This window comes from Heterodontus francisci, chromosome 46 (assembly GCF_036365525.1).
Source record: "Heterodontus francisci isolate sHetFra1 chromosome 46, sHetFra1.hap1, whole genome shotgun sequence".
Taxonomy (NCBI): Eukaryota; Metazoa; Chordata; class Chondrichthyes; order Heterodontiformes; family Heterodontidae; genus Heterodontus; species Heterodontus francisci.
In genome coordinates this window covers 12,121,574-12,140,189 of record NC_090416.1, presented here as the reverse complement: position 1 = coordinate 12,140,189, position 18,616 = coordinate 12,121,574, and the positions used below count along the sequence as shown (strand labels likewise).

The following is an 18,616-nucleotide window of genomic DNA, read 5'->3' as shown; positions in this document are numbered from 1 at the left end:
GAAAGGACCAGGCCTGCGGGGGAGGGGGGGGCAGGACGCCAAGGGAAGGACCGCAGGGCGCCAAGGGGTAAATAGAGTAGGAGCAAAGAAGAAATTGGGGCCCATTTGAACCCTGGATGAGATCAGCTCATTAAGGCCGAGGCCTTTCCCGCTCTGCACGGCTGGCATTTACCGGCCAGCCACGCCAGCTCGGCAACATACCAGAGCCTGGCAGGGTACCTACCCGTGGGCCAGGCGGCAAGTGAAGCAGGATCTTACCGTGTCAGCTAGCCTGGGCCTCAGGTCCAACTTGAGGAAGCGGAAGGCGACAACTGGCATGATGCAGACGATGGTGGTTAAGATGATGGTGAGCCACACAGTTGGCTGTACCAGGGTGTTGTTAGCATTGGCTGTGGGACAGACATAAGAAACGGCCGTGAGTTCCTTCGCGGGATTGGGCGCCTGGATTTGCAATCGCGCCCCCCTCCCCCCCCGCAGCATGTCCCAAAGCCCCTTTACCTCTGAAGCAGGGCCTCCATCGCTATATCGGCACGCGCAACCGTCTCGCAGCGCACAGCAAGATCCCACAGCGAATTCCGAATCCAAAACGTTGCTCAAACTCTGAACGACCAGCAACTAGGAGGGGGGCATCCTTTGTCTATTTTTGGCTACATATATTGGCACCATTACTCCCAATCCAGAATGGAGATGATTGGTTAATGCCCGCTATCCCCCCCTCCTTCCCCACCTCCTCCCCCCGATCGCACCTGGAGTAAACAACTTGGCTTGCGTTCGCACACATAATTATGCCGGAGAAATCGCCCTGCTTTCATTGGAAAGCTTTGCTGTAGTTTTGCTCATGAGTTCTGTTTGCTGTAGTTTATAGACTGTTTGCTGCTGCCCTAAAGACTCTGTTTAAATAGACTCTGTAGACTGTTTGCTGCTGTCCTAGAGAGACTGTTTAAATAGACTCTGTAGACTGTTTGCTGCTGTCCTAGAGAGACTGTTTAAATAGACTCTGTAGACTGTTTGCTGCTGCCCTAGAGACTGTTTAAATAGACTCTGTAGACTGTTTGCTGCTGCCCTAGAGACTGTTTAAATAGACTCTGTAGACTGTTTGCTGCTGTCCTAGAGAGACTGTTTAAATAGACTCTGTAGACTGTTTGCTGCTGTCCGAGAGAGACTGTTTAAATAGACTCTGTAGACTGTTTGCTGCTGTCCGAGAGAGACTGTTTAAATAGACTCTGTAGACTGTTTGCTGCTGTCCTAGAGAGACTGTTTAAATAGACTCTGTAGACTGTTTGCTGCTGTCCTAGAGAGACTGTTTAAATAGACTCTGTAGACTGTTTGCTGCTGTCCGAGAGAGACTGTTTAAGTAGACTCTGTAGACTGTTTGCTGCTGTCCGAGAGAGACTGTTTAAATAGACTCTGTAGACTGTTTGCTGCTGCCCTAGAGACTGTTTAAATAGACTCTGTAGACTGTTTGCTGCTGTCCTAGAGACTGTTTAAATAGACTCTGTAGACTGTTTGCTGCTGCCCTAGAGAAACTGTTTAAATAGACTCTGTAGACTGTTTGCTGCTGCCCTAGAGAGTGTTTAAATAGACTCTGTAGACTGTTTGCTGCTGCCCTAGAGACTGTTTAAATAGACTCTGTAGACTGTTTGCTGCTGTCCTAGAGACTCCGTTTAAATAGACTCTGTAGACTGTTTGCTGCTGCCCTAGAGACTGTTTAAATAGACTCTGCAGACTGTTTGCTGCTGTCCGAGAGAGACTGTTTAAATAGACTCTGTAGACTGTTTGCTGCTGTCCGAGAGAGACTGTTTAAATAGACTCTGTAGACTGTTTGCTGCTGTCCTAGAGAGACTGTTTAAATAGACTCTGTAGACTGTTTGCTGCTGTCCTAGAGAGACTGTTTAAATAGACTCTGTAGACTGTTTGCTGCTGTCCGAGAGAGACTGTTTAAGTAGACTCTGTAGACTGTTTGCTGCTGTCCGAGAGAGACTGTTTAAATAGACTCTGTAGACTGTTTGCTGCTGCCCTAGAGACTGTTTAAATAGACTCTGTAGACTGTTTGCTGCTGTCCTAGAGACTGTTTAAATAGACTCTGTAGACTGTTTGCTGCTGCCCTAGAGAAACTGTTTAAATAGACTCTGTAGACTGTTTGCTGCTGCCCTAGAGAGTGTTTAAATAGACTCTGTAGACTGTTTGCTGCTGCCCTAGAGACTGTTTAAATAGACTCTGTAGACTGTTTGCTGCTGTCCTAGAGACTCCGTTTAAATAGACTCTGTAGACTGTTTGCTGCTGCCCTAGAGACTGTTTAAATAGACTCTGCAGACTGTTTGCTGCTGCCCTAGAGACTGTTTAAATAGACTCTGTAGACTGTTTGCTGCTGTCCTAGAGACTCCGTTTAAATAGACTCTGTAGACTGTTTGCTGCTGCCCTAGAGACTGTTTAAATAGACTCTGTAGACTGTTTGCTGCTGTCCTAGAGACTCCGTTTAAATAGACTCTGTAGACTGTTTGCTGCTGTCCGAGAGAGACTGTTTAAATAGACTCTGTAGACTGTTTGCTGCTGTCCTAGAGAGACTGTTTAAATAGACTCTGTAGACTGTTTGCTGCTGTCCGAGAGAAACTGTTTAAATAGACTCTGTAGACTGTTTGCTGCTGCCCTAGAGAGTGTTTAAATAGACTCTGTAGACTGTTTGCTGCTGCCCTAGAGACTGTTTAAATAGACTCTGTAGACTGTTTGCTGCTGTCCTAGAGACTCCGTTTAAATAGACTCTGTAGACTGCTGCTGCCCTAGAGACTGTTTAAATAGACTCTGTATACTGTTTGCTGCTGCCCTAGAGACTGTTTAAATAGACTCTGTAGACTGTTTGCTGCTGTCCTAGAGACTCCGTTTAAATAGACTCTGTAGACTGTTTGCTGCTGTCCGAGAGAGACTGTTTAAATAGACTCTGTAGACTGTTTGCTGCTGTCCTAGAGAGACTGTTTAAATAGACTCTGTAGACTGTTTGCTGCTGTCCTAGAGAGACTCTGTAGACTGTTTGCTGCTGTCCTGGAGACTCTGTTTAAATAGATTCTGCAGACTGTTTGCTGCTGCCCTAGAGACTGTTTAAATAGACTCTGTAGACTGTTTGCTGCTGTCCTAGAGACTCCGTTTAAATAGACTCTGCAGACTGTTTGCTGCTGCCCTAGAGACTCCGTTTAAATAGACTCTGTAGACTGTTTGCTGCTGCCCTAGAGACTGTTTAAATAGACTCTGTAGACTGTTTGCTGCTGCCCTAGAGACTGTTTAAATAGACTCTGCAGATTGTTTGCTGCTGCCCTAGAGACTCCGTTTAAATAGACTCTGTAGACTGTTTGCTGCTGCCCTAGAGACTGTTTAAATAGACTCTGTAGACTGTTTGCTGCTGCCCTAGAGATTGTTTAAATAGACTCTGTAGACTGTTTGCTGCTGCCCTAGAGACTGTTTAAATAGACTCTGTAGACTGTTTGCTGCTGCCCTAGAGACTGTTTAAATAGACTCTGTAGACTGTTTGCTGCTGTCCTAGAGACTGTTTAAATAGACTCTGTAGACTGTTTGCTGCTGCCCTAGAGAAACTGTTTAAATAGACTCTGTAGACTGTTTGCTGCTGCCCTAGAGAGTGTTTAAATAGACTCTGTAGACTGTTTGCTGCTGCCCTAGAGACTGTTTAAATAGACTCTGTAGACTGTTTGCTGCTGTCCTAGAGACTCCGTTTAAATAGACTCTGTAGACTGTTTGCTGCTGCCCTAGAGACTGTTTAAATAGACTCTGCAGACTGTTTGCTGCTGCCCTAGAGACTGTTTAAATAGACTCTGTAGACTGTTTGCTGCTGTCCTAGAGACTCCGTTTAAATAGACTCTGTAGACTGTTTGCTGCTGCCCTAGAGACTGTTTAAATAGACTCTGTAGACTGTTTGCTGCTGTCCTAGAGACTCCGTTTAAATAGACTCTGTAGACTGTTTGCTGCTGTCCGAGAGAGACTGTTTAAATAGACTCTGTAGACTGTTTGCTGCTGTCCTAGAGAGACTGTTTAAATAGACTCTGTAGACTGTTTGCTGCTGTCCTAGAGAGACTCTGTAGACTGTTTGCTGCTGCCCTAGAGACTGTTTAAATAGACTGTAGACTGTTTGCTGCTGTCCTAGAGACTCCGTTTAAATAGACTCTGTAGACTGTTTGCTGCTGTCCGAGAGAAACTGTTTAAATAGACTCTGTAGACTGTTTGCTGCTGTCCTAGAGACTCCGTTTAAATAGACTCTGTAGACTGTTTGCTGCTGTCCGAGAGAAACTGTTTAAATAGACTCTGTAGACTGTTTGCTGCTGCCCTAGAGAGTGTTTAAATAGACTCTGTAGACTGTTTGCTGCTGCCCTAGAGACTGTTTAAATAGACTCTGTAGACTGTTTGCTGCTGTCCTAGAGACTCCGTTTAAATAGACTCTGTAGACTGCTGCTGCCCTAGAGACTGTTTAAATAGACTCTGTATACTGTTTGCTGCTGCCCTAGAGACTGTTTAAATAGACTCTGTAGACTGTTTGCTGCTGTCCTAGAGACTCCGTTTAAATAGACTCTGTAGACTGTTTGCTGCTGTCCGAGAGAGACTGTTTAAATAGACTCTGTAGACTGTTTGCTGCTGTCCTAGAGAGACTCTGTAGACTGTTTGCTGCTGTCCTGGAGACTCTGTTTAAATAGATTCTGCAGACTGTTTGCTGCTGCCCTAGAGACTGTTTAAATAGACTCTGTAGACTGTTTGCTGCTGTCCTAGAGACTCCGTTTAAATAGACTCTGCAGACTGTTTGCTGCTGCCCTAGAGACTCCGTTTAAATAGACTCTGTAGACTGTTTGCTGCTGCCCTAGAGACTGTTTAAATAGACTCTGTAGACTGTTTGCTGCTGCCCTAGAGATTGTTTAAATAGACTCTGTAGACTGTTTGCTGCTGCCCTAGAGACTGTTTAAATAGACTCTGTAGACTGTTTGCTGCTGCCCTAGAGACTGTTTAAATAGACTCTGCAGATTGTTTGCTGCTGCCCTAGAGACTCCGTTTAAATAGACTCTGCAGACTGTTTGCTGTCGTCCTCGAGACTGTATAAATACACTTTGTTGGCCATATCTTCTGCCCCGACTCTAAAGCACTGTCTGACACAATGGTGTCAATGCTAACTCCCATTTTCAAAATTATGTTGGCTTTCACTTTCTGATTTTACCGGGTATAGCAGAACCTGTACCGTACTAACACGCCTGCCACACAGGATAGGGACCCCAACGTAGAGATCTTCAAACTGCTCCTCGCAGACTCACCTACAAACCGGAACTGGTTGGGGAATATTTCAAAGAGACCAGCGCTTTGCATGGCAAAGAGGATGGCAAAATAGATGGCCAGGCTGCCCCAGATGAAGAAATGGTTGATAGCTGTCCAGTACCCAGTGTCGAGTCCAATCTGTCGGTCAACAACAGACAGGAAGTGAGGTCACATCACATCCGCTCCACAACAACACTCAAAAAAAAAAGACCTGGACTGAGCAACAACATTCAGGAACTGTCGCCCAGTGAGAGAAGGCTGAGGTGGATAGATTCTGGAGAAGCAAGAATGAACAGATAGGAGCAAGGGTCGGACTGGGAGACAGAGATGGAGAAAGCTGGGAGAGTGAGGGTTAGAAAGTGAGGAAGGTACAGAGACAGACGGAGTGAGAGAGAGAACGTGAGTGAGAGAGAGGGAACGGGAGGGAGAGCACAACAAACACACAGGGGGCAGACGTACAGAGGCGGGGGGGGGGGAAACGAGGCACCCATGCCTGAGGACCACTTACCTGTACACTGACCACAATCACCAGGGAGGTTGCCACGGTGACGGCGAAGGACTGGTAGTCGGCCATGTGGGTCCCGTCGTCCCGCGTGGAGTCGGCGAGGGTCCCGTAGGGGATGAAGAAGAGGATGATGGAGGTGTAGATGCCCTGGGCAATGCAGATGAAGAACTCCCGCTTGTTAAAGAGGAGGTTGAGCTGGCCGGGCTCGTAGAGCTTCGGGTACTGCAGGCTTCGCTGTTCTGGTACATCCTGCGGGGCGGAGACCGCGCACACAATGAGACGGTGCCGAGCGACGCACACTGCGGTCGAACAGCTCCCCCCCCCCCCCACCCCACGAGATGCCCACTGTAGAAAGCTTTACGACAATGGTCCCAGGGGTGAGGGACTTCAGTTAATGTGGAGAGACTGGGAGAAGCTGGGATTGTTCTCCTCAGAGCAGAGAAGGTTAAGGGGAGATTTAATCGAGGCGTTCGAAAATCAGGGAGGGTTTCGCTAAGAGTAAATAAGGAGAAACTATAGGATTACGTGACTATTCATCGCATTGAATAATGTCCTGGGCGCGACAGGGAGAGACAGTGGGATGAGGGAGAGGCAGCACAGCACTTGCAGGGCGGGAGAGATAGGATCGGGCCCAATGGCCTCCCTCTTTCGGCTTAAACAGTAAAAATTCAGCGTTCACAGAGTTAAAGTCGCGTGCAGAGAGAAGCGGTTGACGTACCTGATCGAAAACGCCCATGGCCAGCACAGGTAAGGATGTATATACAATATTGTACAAGGTGATGAAATATTGGTCGTAGACTGTCTGCGGGGAGGGAAGGTAGGAAGGTCAGGAATACAAATCAGGAATTAAGACTCACCTGGAGCTATGTCAGCTCTCGAGAAACATTCCTAAGTGTCCACACGCACACACAGACCCGCACACATCATCTCAAAGTGCCTCTGCTGCAGCCAAACATCTAATCCACAGCAGGTACTGAGGGAGCCCCGCACTGTCGGAGGTGCCGTCTTTCAGGATGAGGCGTTAAACCGAGGCTCCCGTCTGCCCCTCTCGGGTGGGTGTAAACGATCCCACGGCCGCTATTGGAAGATGAGCGGGGGGGGGGGGGGGGCGGAGTTCGCCCCAGTGTCCTGGGGTCAATACTTATCCCTCAACCAACATCAATAATTTTTAAAAAAATGATGATCGGGGTCATTATCGCTTTGCTGTCTGTGGGATCTTGCTGTGCCCCAACTGGCTGCCGCGTTTCCCCCATTACAACAGTGACCGCACTTCGAAAGGGCTTCGTTGGCTGGGAAGTGGTCACCAAGTCTTCAAAGGCGTTCTACGAAGGAAAGTCCTTTCCATTCTTGTGCAGAACGCCAAGTCTGAGAGTAGGTCAAACTCAAAGCACAACTGGAGTAGCCACATAAATACCATGGCTACAAGAGCAGGTCAGAGGCTGGGAATCCTGAGGCGAGTAACTCACCTCCTGACTCCCCAAAGCCTGTCCACCATCTACAAGGCACAAGTCAGGAGTGTGATGGAATACTCTCCACTTGCCTGGATGGGTGCAGCTCCAACAACACTCAAGAAGCTCGACACCATCCAGGACAAAGCAGCCCGCTTGATTGGCACCCCATCCACAAACATTCACTCCCTCCACCACCGACGCACAGTGGCAGCAGTGTGTACCATCTACAAGAAGCACTGCAGCAACGCACCAAGGCTCCTTAGACAGCGCCGCCCAAACCCCCGACCTCTACCACCTAGAAGGACAAGGGCAGCAGACGCATGGGAACACCACCCGCTGCAAGAGGAAGGAACAGAACCCGTGCATTGGTACCTGAGCAGAGAAGCCGCAGAAGAAGCCAAACCAGAAATGGACCATGGTGAAGGCGAAGTTCTTGTAGAAAAAGTAGCAAAGGAATTTGCACATGCGGAAATACGACCAGCGGCCATGAACCAGCAGCAGCCTCTGCAGGAACTTGAACTGAGAGAAGGAATAGTCTGAGGCCAGGACTGCCTGAATTCCCTCCTGCCCGCTGATCCCCACACCGATATGGGCAGCTGCAGGAGGCACAAAAGATCAATTAACAACTTGCATTGCGATAGCGCCTTTAATGTAGCTTCGCAGTAGCATTGTCCCACAAAATTTGAGCCACATCAGGAGATATTAGGGGACAGGCGACCAAAAGCTCGGTCAATGAGGTCGGTTTTAAGGAGAGACTTAAAGGAGGAGAGAGAGAGAGGCGGAGAGGTTTAGGGAGGGAATTCCAGAGCTCCCAGGCAGCTGAAGGCACGGCCACCAATGGTGGAGCGTTGGGAATCGGGGGGGGGATGGGCGAGAGGCCGGAATTGGAGGAGCGCAGAGATCTCGGAGGGTCGTAGGGGCTGGAGGAGGTGAGAGAGATAGGGAGGGGTGGGGCGAGGGGCCATGGAGGGATTTGAAAACGAGGATGAGAATTTCACAGCGGAGGCGTTGCCGGACCGGGAGCCGGTGTAGGTCAGAGGGCACGGGTGAGGGGGTGGTGATGGGTGACCGGGACTCGGTGCGGGTTGAGAACTTTCCTGCCAGCCGTCTCTCCTTCTGCGCCCGCGGGACCGTTCCTCGCAGGTGACGGGATATTCGACCATGGGGGCCTTCAGGGAGAGAGCCAATTGCCTGACTTACTTCGGGGGGGGGGGGGGGGGGGCGGGGAATGGGAGGGCTCCCGAGACCATGAACCATGCCGTCAACTATCACCCTGACCCGAGGAGAGCCAAAAGCCTCAGGATCAACGGCGGTGCCTCTCTGCTGGACTATGTGACCCAGTGCCACCCCGGGTGGGGGCCACATTTAGCAAAACCCCTCTCGATCTTTCCCTCTTGCTTTAAGTGTCAAAATTTAGAGGCAGTGGACGTCCATGTCCAAGGGATACTTTGTGGTAGGAAGATTCCGGACAGGCTATATAACCTAAATAGTACACTTCTGAAATCTGCCAGGGAACAGAGAGATCTTGGGAGGTATGTGGACAAATCGTGATAGTTGTTAAAAAATACATACAGGATCCTGGACTTTCTAAATAGAGGCAGTGTACAAACGCAAAGAAGTTAAACTAAACCTTTATAAAACACTGGTTAGGCCCCAGCTAGAGTACCGAGTCCAATTCTCGATCCAGTGTGAAGGATGTCGAGGCCTCGGAGAGGGTGCGGAGGGAGATTTTACCGGAATGGGAGCAGGGATGAGGGACTTCAGTTAATGTGGAGAGACTGGGAGAAGCTGGGATTGTTCTCCTTTAGAGCGGAGAAGGTTAAGGGGGAGATTTAATCGGGGCGTTCAAAATCAGGAAGGGTTTTTGATGGAGTGAATAAGGAGAAACTGTTTCCAGTGGCAGGAGGGTCGGTAACCAGAGGGACACAGATTGAAGATAATTGGTGAAAGAACCAGAGGGGGGGAGAGGAGGAGAATTTTTATTTAACACAGTGAGTTGTTGTGATCTGGAACGCGCTGCCTGAAAGGGCGGTGGAAGCAGATTCAATAGTAACTTTCAAAAGGGCAATTGGATAAATACTGGAAGGGGAAAAATGAGCAGGGATATTGGGATAGAGCGGGAGGGGAGTGGGACTAATTGGATAGCTCTTTCAAACAGCCGGCACAGGCATGATGGGCTGAATGGCCTCCTTTACTTCTAAGCAGTACGCACTTTTTATCATGCTGACGTCATTGGCCCCATCGCCGATCGCCAGGGTAACAGCCTTCTTGTACTTTTTCACCAGCTCCACAACTTGTGCCTTCTGAAGAGGTGTCACTCGGCAACAGATAACTGTCTTGCAAGTACAGGCTGTCTCCAAGAACTCGAGCTCCATGTCAGGCTCCAGAGCATGGGCCTACACAGGCAAACAAGCTAAACTGGTTAGAGAGCACTTACAGCACAGAAACAAGACATTCAGCCCACTGAGACTGTGCTCCACATCAGCCTCCTCCCACTCTGCTTCATCTCAACCTCATTGCTTATTCCACTCTCAGATACCATCTCCTCCGTCTCTCACACACACACACAGCCTGTCCCACTCTCAAATACCATCTCCTCCGTCTCTCACACACACACACACACACAGCCTGTCCCACTCTCAGATACCATCTCCTCCGTCTCTCACACACACACACAGCCTGTCCCACTCTCAGATACCATCTCCTCCGTCTCTCACACACACACACAGCCTGTCCCACTCTCAGATACTATCTCCTCCATCTCTCTCACACACACACACAGCCTGTCCCACTCTCAGATACTATCTCCTCCATCTCTCTCACACACACACACAGCCTGTCCCACTCTCAGATACCATCTCCTCCATCTCTCTCACACACACACACAGCCTGTCCCACTCTCAGATACCATCTCCTCCGTCTCTCTCACACACACACACACAGCCTGTCCCACTCTCAGATACCATCTCCTCCGTCTCTCTCACACACACACAGCCTGTCCCACTCTCAGATACCATCTCCTCCATCTCTCTCACACACACACACAGCCTGTCCCACTCTCAGATACTATCTCCTCCATCTCTCTCACACACACACACAGCCTGTCCCACTCTCAGATACCATCTCCTCCGTCTCTCTCACACACACACACACAGCCTGTCCCACTCTCAGATACCATCTCCTCCGTCTCTCTCACACACACACAGCCTGTCCCACTCTCAGATACCATCTCCTCCATCTCTCTCACACACACACACAGCCTGTCCCACTCTCAGATACTATCTCCTCCATCTCTCTCACACACACACACAGCCTGTCCCACTCTCAGATACCATCTCCTCCGTCTCTCTCACACACACACACACAGCCTGTCCCACTCTCAGATACCATCTCCTCCGTCTCTCACACACACACAGACACAGCCTGTCCCACTCTCAGATACTATCTCCTCCGTCTCTCACACACACACACACACACACACACAGCCTGTCCCACTCTCAGATACCATCTCCTCCGTCTCTCACACACACACACACACACAGCCTGTCCCACTCTCAGATACCATCTCCTCCGTCTCTCTCACACACACACACAGCCTGTCCCACTCTCAGATACCATCTCCTCCGTCTCTCTCACACACAAATCCTGTCCCACTCTCAGATACCATCTCCTCCGTCTCTCTCACACACACAGCCTGTCCCACTCTCAGATACCATCTCCTCCGTCTCTCTCACACACACAGCCTGTCCCACTCTCAGATACCATCTCCTCCGTCTCTCACACACACACAGCCTGTCCCACTCTCAGATACTATCTCCTCCGTCTCTCACACACACACACACACACACACACAGCCTGTCCCACTCTCAGATACCATCTCCTCCGTCTCTCACACACACACACACACAGCCTGTCCCACTCTCAGATACCATCTCCTCCGTCTCTCTCACACACACACACAGCCTGTCCCACTCTCAGATACCATCTCCTCCGTCTCTCTCACACACAAATCCTGTCCCACTCTCAGATACCATCTCCTCCGTCTCTCTCACACACACAGCCTGTCCCACTCTCAGATACCATCTCCTCCGTCTCTCTCACACACACAGCCTGTCCCACTCTCAGATACCATCTCCTCCGTCTCACACACACACACAGCCTGTCCCACTCTCAGATACCATCTCCTCCGTCTCTCTCACACACAAATCCTGTCCCACTCTCAGATACCATCTCCTCCGTCTCTCTCACACACAAATCCTGTCCCACTCTCAGATACCATCTCCTCCGTCTCTCTCACACACACAGCCTGTCCCACTCTCAGATACCATCTCCTCCGTCTCTCTCACACACACAGCCTGTCCCACTCTCAGATACCATCTCCTCCGTCTCTCTCACACACAAACAGCCTGTCCCACTCTCAGATCTCAGCTTCTCCACAGACGAACAGTTTGGGAAGACCTGCATTTCTATAGCGCCTTTCACGACCTCAGGACGTCCCAATGCGCCTCACAGCCAATGGGGTACTTTTCGGAAGTGCAGTCACTGTTCTAACGTCAGATACCTGATGGCCAATTTGCGCACAGCAAGATCCCACAACAGCAACGCGATAATGACCCAGATCATCTGTTTTGATTTTTAGTGATGTTGGTTGAGGGATAAGTACTGGGTCCAAGGACACCGGGGAGAACTCCCCAACACCCCCCACCCACTCGCTGCTCTTCTCCCAATAGCGGCCGTGGGATCTTCTGCAACCACCTGAGAGGGGCAGACAGGAGCCTCGGTTTAACGTCTCTTCCTGAAAGAAGGCACCTCCAACCGTGCAGCACTCCCTCAGTACTGGCACTGGGGACCGTCGGCCGGGATTATGGGTTTGAGTCTCTGGAGCAGGGTACTCGACCCCACAACTTTCTGACTCTAGAGGCGTGAAAGGCCCCTGAAGGCGCTATATTAATGCAAGTTGCTTGACTGACTGAGTGGTGGAACCTGTCCTTACCAAGCTGTGCCCATTGATGACGAGGGCGTATTCCCCTGGCATCACCTCCAGGACTGAGGTGAGATTGGCCCCAGGCAGCTTCTCCGTGTAGGTGTAGCCATTCTCCAAGGACTTGCAGGCGTCTATCATCTTCCCCCTAGCCCGCCTGAAACAAACAGGGAAGAGTTGGAAACTGGGAATGCTGACATTCCGACACACAGTCTCCTGGACTGGAAACCCCCGACTCCTGCGGGTCTCCCCGGAACTGAAACCCCTGACTCCTGCTGGTCTCCCCGGACCTGAAACCCCCGACTCCTGCTGGTCTCCCCAGACCTGAAACCCCCGACTCCTGCTGGTCTCCCCAGACCTGAAACCCCCGACTCCTGCTGGTCTCTTGGACTGGAAAACCCCGACTCCTGCTGGTCTCCTGGACTGGAAACCCCCAACTCCTGCTGGTCTCCCCGGACCTGAAACCCCGACTCCTGCTGGTCTCCCCGGACCTGAAACCCCCGACTCCTGCGGGTCTACCCGGACCTGAAACCCCCGACTCCTGCTGGTCTCCCCGGACCTGAAACCCCCGACTCCTGCTGGTCTCCCCGGACCGGAAACCCCCGACTCCTGCTGGTCTCCCCGGACCTGAAACCCCCGACTCCTGCTGGTCTCCCCGGACCGGAAACCCCCGACTCCTGCTGGTCTCCCCGGACCGGAAACCCCCGACTCCTGCTGGTCTCCCCGGACCGGAAACCCCCGACTCCTGCTGGTCTCCCCGGACCTGAAACCCCCGACTCCTGCTGGTCTCCCCGGACCTGAAACCCCCGACTCCTGCTGGTCTCCTGGACTGGAAACCCCCGACTCCTGCTGGTCTCCCCGGACCTGAAGCCCTGACTCCTGCTGGTCTCCCCAGACCTGAAGCCCCGACTCCTGCGGGTCTCCCCGGAACTGAAACCCCTGACTCCTACTGGTCTCCCCGGACCGGAAACCCCCAACTCCTGCTGGTCTCCCCGGACCTGAAACCCCCAACTCCTGCTGGTCTCCCCGGACCTGAAACCCCCGACTCCTGCTGGTCTCCCCGGACCTGAAACCCCCGACTCCTGCTGGTCTCCCCGGACCTGAAGCCCTGACTCCTGCTGGTCTCCCCAGACCTGAAGCCCCGACTCCTGCTGGTCTCCCCAGACCTGAAGCCCCGACTCCTGCTGGTCTCCCCAGACCTGAAACCCCCGACTCCTGCTGGTCTCCCCGGACCTGAAGCCCTGACTCCTGCTGGTCTCCCCAGACCTGAAGCCCCGACTCCTGCTGGTCTCCCCAGACCTGAAGCCCCGACTCCTGCTGGTCTCCCCGGACCTGAAACCCCGACTCCTGCTGGTCTCCCCGGACCTGAAACCCCCGACTCCTGCTGGTCTACCCGGACCTGAAGCCCCGACTCCTGCTGGTCTCCCCGGACCTGAAACCCCCGACTCCTGCTGGTCTCCCCAGACCTGAAGCCCCGACTCCTGCTGGTCTCCCCAGACCTGAAACCCCCGACTCCTGCTGGTCTACCCGGACCTGAAGCCCCGACTCCTGCTGGTCTCCCCGGACCTGAAACCCCCGACTCCTGCTGGTCTCCCCGGACCTGAAACCCCGACTCCTGCTGGTCTCCCCAGACCTGAAACCCCGACCCCTGCTGGAAACCCCCGACTCCTGCTGGTCTCCTGGACTGGAAACCCCCAACTCCTGCTGGTCTCCTGGACTGGAAACCCCCGACTCCTGCTGGTCTCCCCGGACCTGAAGCCACCGACTCCTGCTGGTCTCGCCGGACCTGAAGCCCCGACTCCTGCTGGTCTCCCCGGACCTGAAACCCCCGATTCCTGCTGGTCTACCCAGACCTGAAGCCCCGACTCCTGCTGGTCTCCTGGACTGGAAACCCCCGACTCCTGCTGGTCTTCCCGGACCCGAAGCCCCGACTCCTGCTGGTCTCCCCGAACCTGAAACCCCCGACTCCTGCTGGTCTCCCCGGACCTGAAACCCCCGACTCCTGCTGGTCTCCCTGGACCTGAACCCCCGACTCCTGCTGGTCTCCCCGAACCTGAAACCCCCGACTCCTGCTGGTCTCCCCGAACCTGAAACCCCCGACTCCTGCTGGTCTCCCCGGACCTGAAACCCCGACTCCTGCTGGTCTCCCTGGACCTGAAACCCCCGACTCCTGCTGGTCTCCCCGAACCTGAAACCCCCGATTCCTGCTGGTCTACCCAGACCTGAAGCCCCGACTCCTGCTGGTCTCCTGGACTGGAAACCCCCGACTCCTGCTGGTCTCCCCGGACCCGAAGCCCCGACTCCTGCTGGTCTCCCCGAACCTGAAACCCCGACTCCTGCTGGTCTCCACTGACCTGAACCCCCAACTCCTGCTGGTCTCCCCGGACCCGAAGCCCCGACTCCTGCTGGTCTCCCCGAACCTGAAACCCCCGACTCCTGCTGGTCTCCCTGGACCTGAACCCCCGACTCCTGCTGGTCTCCTATCTGATGTCCTGAGAAACAGCTGCCTTCTAATCAGATGACCCCTCAGTTTAGCGCCCCTCCCCCAGCCACCTCTCCTCTCCGGCAGTTCCGCAGGAATGCAGCGCATTAACTTACTGCAGCTCCTCACGGACCTCATGCACCGTGTGACCAGTCAACATAAAAACCTCCGTCAGATCATCAGTCAGCATCTTACAGGAGTAACCGATATTCACTGCTGTCTCTATGGGGTGGGAGGAAGCAATAGTGAGACATGGGGTTAGATACAGAGTAAAGCTCCCTCTACACTGTCCCCATCAAACACTCCCAGGACAGGTACAGTACGGGGGTTAGATACAGAGTAAAGCTCCCTCTACACTGTCCCCATCAAACACTCCCAGGACAGGTACAGCACGGGGGTTAGATACAGAGTAAAGCTCCCTCTACACTGTCCCCCATCAAACACTCCCAGGACAGGTACAGCACGGGGGTTAGATACAGAGTAAAGCTCCCTCTACACTGTCCCCATCAAACACTCCCAGGACAGGTACAGTACGGGGGTTAGATACAGAGTAAAGCTCCCTCTACACTGTCCCCCATCAAACACTCCCAGGACAGGTACAGCACGGGGGTTAGATACAGAGTAAAGCTCCCTCTACACTGTCCCCATCAAACACTCCCAGAACAGGTACAGCACGGGGTTGGCTGCTGGCTAATTGGAGTATTGACTGCTGATTGCAGCAACGAGCCTCAGCTGAGAGTGCTGGTGGCAGTTGGAGGTTGCAGAGGTGGAGAGAGGAGCTGCACTGTGCAAGGGAGAGCAGCTACCAACAAGCAGAGGAAAACTCCAACAACAGTCTCCATTAAAGAGAAGAAAGGGACATTTTGTGGAAACAAGGCTTTGTCTGGAGGTGGGTGCTGAACACCAGTAATTTACTTTGGACTGTTGGGGGAGGAACAAGTGGCTGGAACAACAAGGGGTGGGGCTGCCAATTCAACAGGAGTCTGTGCTGCTGCACAAGCACACAGGGAAGCTCCCTCCCCACCCCAATTGCCAAACCTGGGTCAGCTGAAGCTGCCCAGCTAAACAGACGGAAGGGGATAGATAGTGCCTGGGCAGCTTCAGCTGACCCAGGTGAAGACGACTCCCCCAACCAGAAGACCGGAAGACCAACTTCAAAGACTGTTTGTTTTAAGTGTACTGTGAGCACCACCTCCAGAAAGCAAGTCATCCCTTCCAGCCTGCCTTTGCCTCTCCTCTCTTACCTCAGCCTCTCCACTAACCTGTTGTTTGTTTGTTTGTCTTTTCAAATTTTTCTGTGAATCTGTTATTTAGTGTGCAAGTCCACAATTTGGGGTGGGTTTAGCTCTTGGACCCATGGCAAGCCCTTCATCACCGGTGGCGGGGCCCTCTACTACCTACGCAGCTGCAGCTTCTGTGGCTGCCCACGTGGCCCCGTCACCCTTTAAATTATTGACATGCAGCCATGGGGTGAAGAGCTATCCCCACCCCAACATGTCTATTGAGGCCTGCGTTAAGGCAATGGCCGTGGTTGTCGGCCCCTCGGCCATTGTTGCGGCCTCAAAAATGTATGGGAAGGCTGTGTTCTTTTTGAAGACCGAGCGGGCGGTGTCCCTGGCCCTGAGTAAAGGGCTCACTGTGGGGGGGACCTTCCTGCCAGTGGACCCTCTGGGGGCCACTGCGCATCGGATAATGTTGTCCAACGTCCCACCCTTCATTCCCAGTGAGCTCCTCCTCCCCCACCTACACCATCTGGGGGAGGTGAGGTCGGGGATCACCCCAGTCCGGCTTGGTCTTCGGGAGCACAGCCTCCAACATGTCTACTCCTTCCGCCGCCAGTTATTTATGCAGCTGGCGCGGGAGGAGGACACGGAGGGCCAATTTAATGTGGAGTTCCAGGGGACGGCCTACCGCGTCTTTTGGACCTCGGACGGGGCGCGGTGCCACGTCTGCAAGGGGGTGGGGCATGTTCGGAAGAACTGCCCCAACCTCCCGGCCGCCAGCTCCACCTCGGCGGCCCAGAGTGGTTCCACAGCACCTCCTCCCACTCCCCCTGCACATCCAACAGACACCGCTCAGTCGGTTCCGGAGGCTGTGGTTTTCACAGCCTCTGGCGGGGAGGGGAGCGTCCGTCCGAGCGGAAGGAAGACGCGGGGAAAAAAGAAACATCGTGAGGCGCGTCCCCTGGACACTTTGACTCAACCCGAGCCTGAGCTCAGCCCAAAGCCCATTCCCATGGAATCCACCTGTCCCAGGGCTGGGCTCAGGCCCAGGGTGACTAAAAAAGGAAAAAAGGGTGCGGAGGCGGAGGCCTCTGATGACATGGAGGTCTCTGAGTCTCCGCGCCCAAGTGCGAAAAAGAGGAGAAGGCACCCCTCCACAGAAATAACACAGGGCCCTGAGGTGCAGGGCCCATCTGTTGGAGGGGAGCTGCCTCCTGTTTCTGGTCCTCAGGTGCCCCCTACCGCCACCACCAAGGCTGCAAAGTCCGGGCAGGTGCACTCTATTCCTCAGGATGGAGGGGAGGGGATGGCCCTGGTACGTGAGGCCCCTCCTGAAGGAGTAAGTGGGGCCCTGCTTGTGGTGGGGGAGCCTGGGGAAACCGCCCATTCCGCCACTGCTACTGGGTCGGGTGTTCTGAATGAAGGGGAGGGCGAGGCCCCAGAGGGTCGGGCCTCCCAGCCGGAGTCCACCACCAACCAGGAGACACCCGACCCAGTTATAACTGAGAATGCTGCCCCATCTGCTGGGCCTGTGGGTGCTGGCGGAGCGGGAGATGGCCTCCTCTCGCCGCCTCCAGTCTCGGCTCCGGCTGGTTTCCCGGAGTCCGGAACTTCTGTCTCCCCTGGACCAGTCATTGGCCTGGGGATGGAGGTGGAGGGGGGTCCTGAACCGCTGGTGCCTACAGGCTCCAGTTTCACAATAGAACCCAGAGAGGACTCCTCCGCCATCGATCCTGGGGGTGGGATCGTGACGGAGGCGGGACCAGCTGGCGCGGCCGGGACGTCCGCCCCACAGTGTGTGGTGGATGTGTCGGCCGCTGGCGGTGACGACCCGGAGGAGGATGGGGATTCGGTGCGGGGCACGGAGGATGATCTTGATTCCATCGCCAGTGAGGTGGTGGAGTCCCTCGTGCCTCCCACCGAATCTCCTCTCATCCCCACGGCGGAACTCCGGGATTTCCTCGCGGCTTGCAGAGGTTGCCGCAATAAAGTTCAGCTGGCCCTCGACCGTTGGTCGAATCTGGCGCTGATCATCCAGTCCGTCCGTGCCGCCCTTAAGATAGCGGGCAAGCGCGCAGACGTGAAACTGGTTGAGAGGCGCCGTTTTAATGTGTTCCTCAATGGGTTGCTGGGGGAGTGGAGGGCCAGGTGCACTTCCACTCCCTCCTCACAGTGAGCTGTTGGTGACGGGTTTTACGTACCTTTGACATGAAGATAACCATAGCCAGCCTCAACATCAACGGCAGCAGAGGGGCTCACCGCAGATTTCACAATCTCTCAGTCCTTAGGGAAGGGAGATACGCGGTGAGCTTTCTGCAGGAAACCCACACCGTTCCGGGAGACGAAGCCACCTGGCTCCTGGAGTGGCAGGGTGGGGTCTACATGAGTCACCTCACCCCTATTTCTAGTGGGGTGGCTATCTTGTTGGCCCCGACTTTTCAGCCGGAGATCTTGGGGGTCAAGGAGCTAGTGCCGGGCCGCTTGCTCCACCTCGCCGTTCGCCTGGGTAGCGTGCCGCTCCACTTTGTGAACGTGTACGCGCCCAGGCCCGGCGCTTTGCAAGCGCGCTTCTTTGAAGAAGTGTCCGCTCTCTTGAGCTCCATCGACAGCGGCGAGTGCATCATCCTCGGGGGGGATTTTAACTGCACCCTCGAGGTGGGGGATCGCTCCGGTCCC

The 18,616-nt window shown here is 53.7% G+C and overlaps 1 protein-coding gene across 1 annotated transcript in view; it reads right to left on the bottom strand.

Annotated features, from left to right (window-relative positions):
- Window positions 1–18,616, bottom strand: part of LOC137356866 (phospholipid-transporting ATPase ID-like) — a 34,588-nt gene that overhangs the window by 5,007 nt on the left and 10,965 nt on the right. The window contains 8 exon segments of the mRNA XM_068022704.1: window positions 259–389; window positions 5,298–5,436; window positions 5,807–6,052; window positions 6,522–6,605; window positions 7,627–7,850; window positions 9,467–9,650; window positions 12,248–12,392; window positions 14,834–14,939. Of these exon segments, the coding sequence (XP_067878805.1) occupies window positions 259–389; window positions 5,298–5,436; window positions 5,807–6,052; window positions 6,522–6,605; window positions 7,627–7,850; window positions 9,467–9,650; window positions 12,248–12,392; window positions 14,834–14,939 (1,259 nt within the window).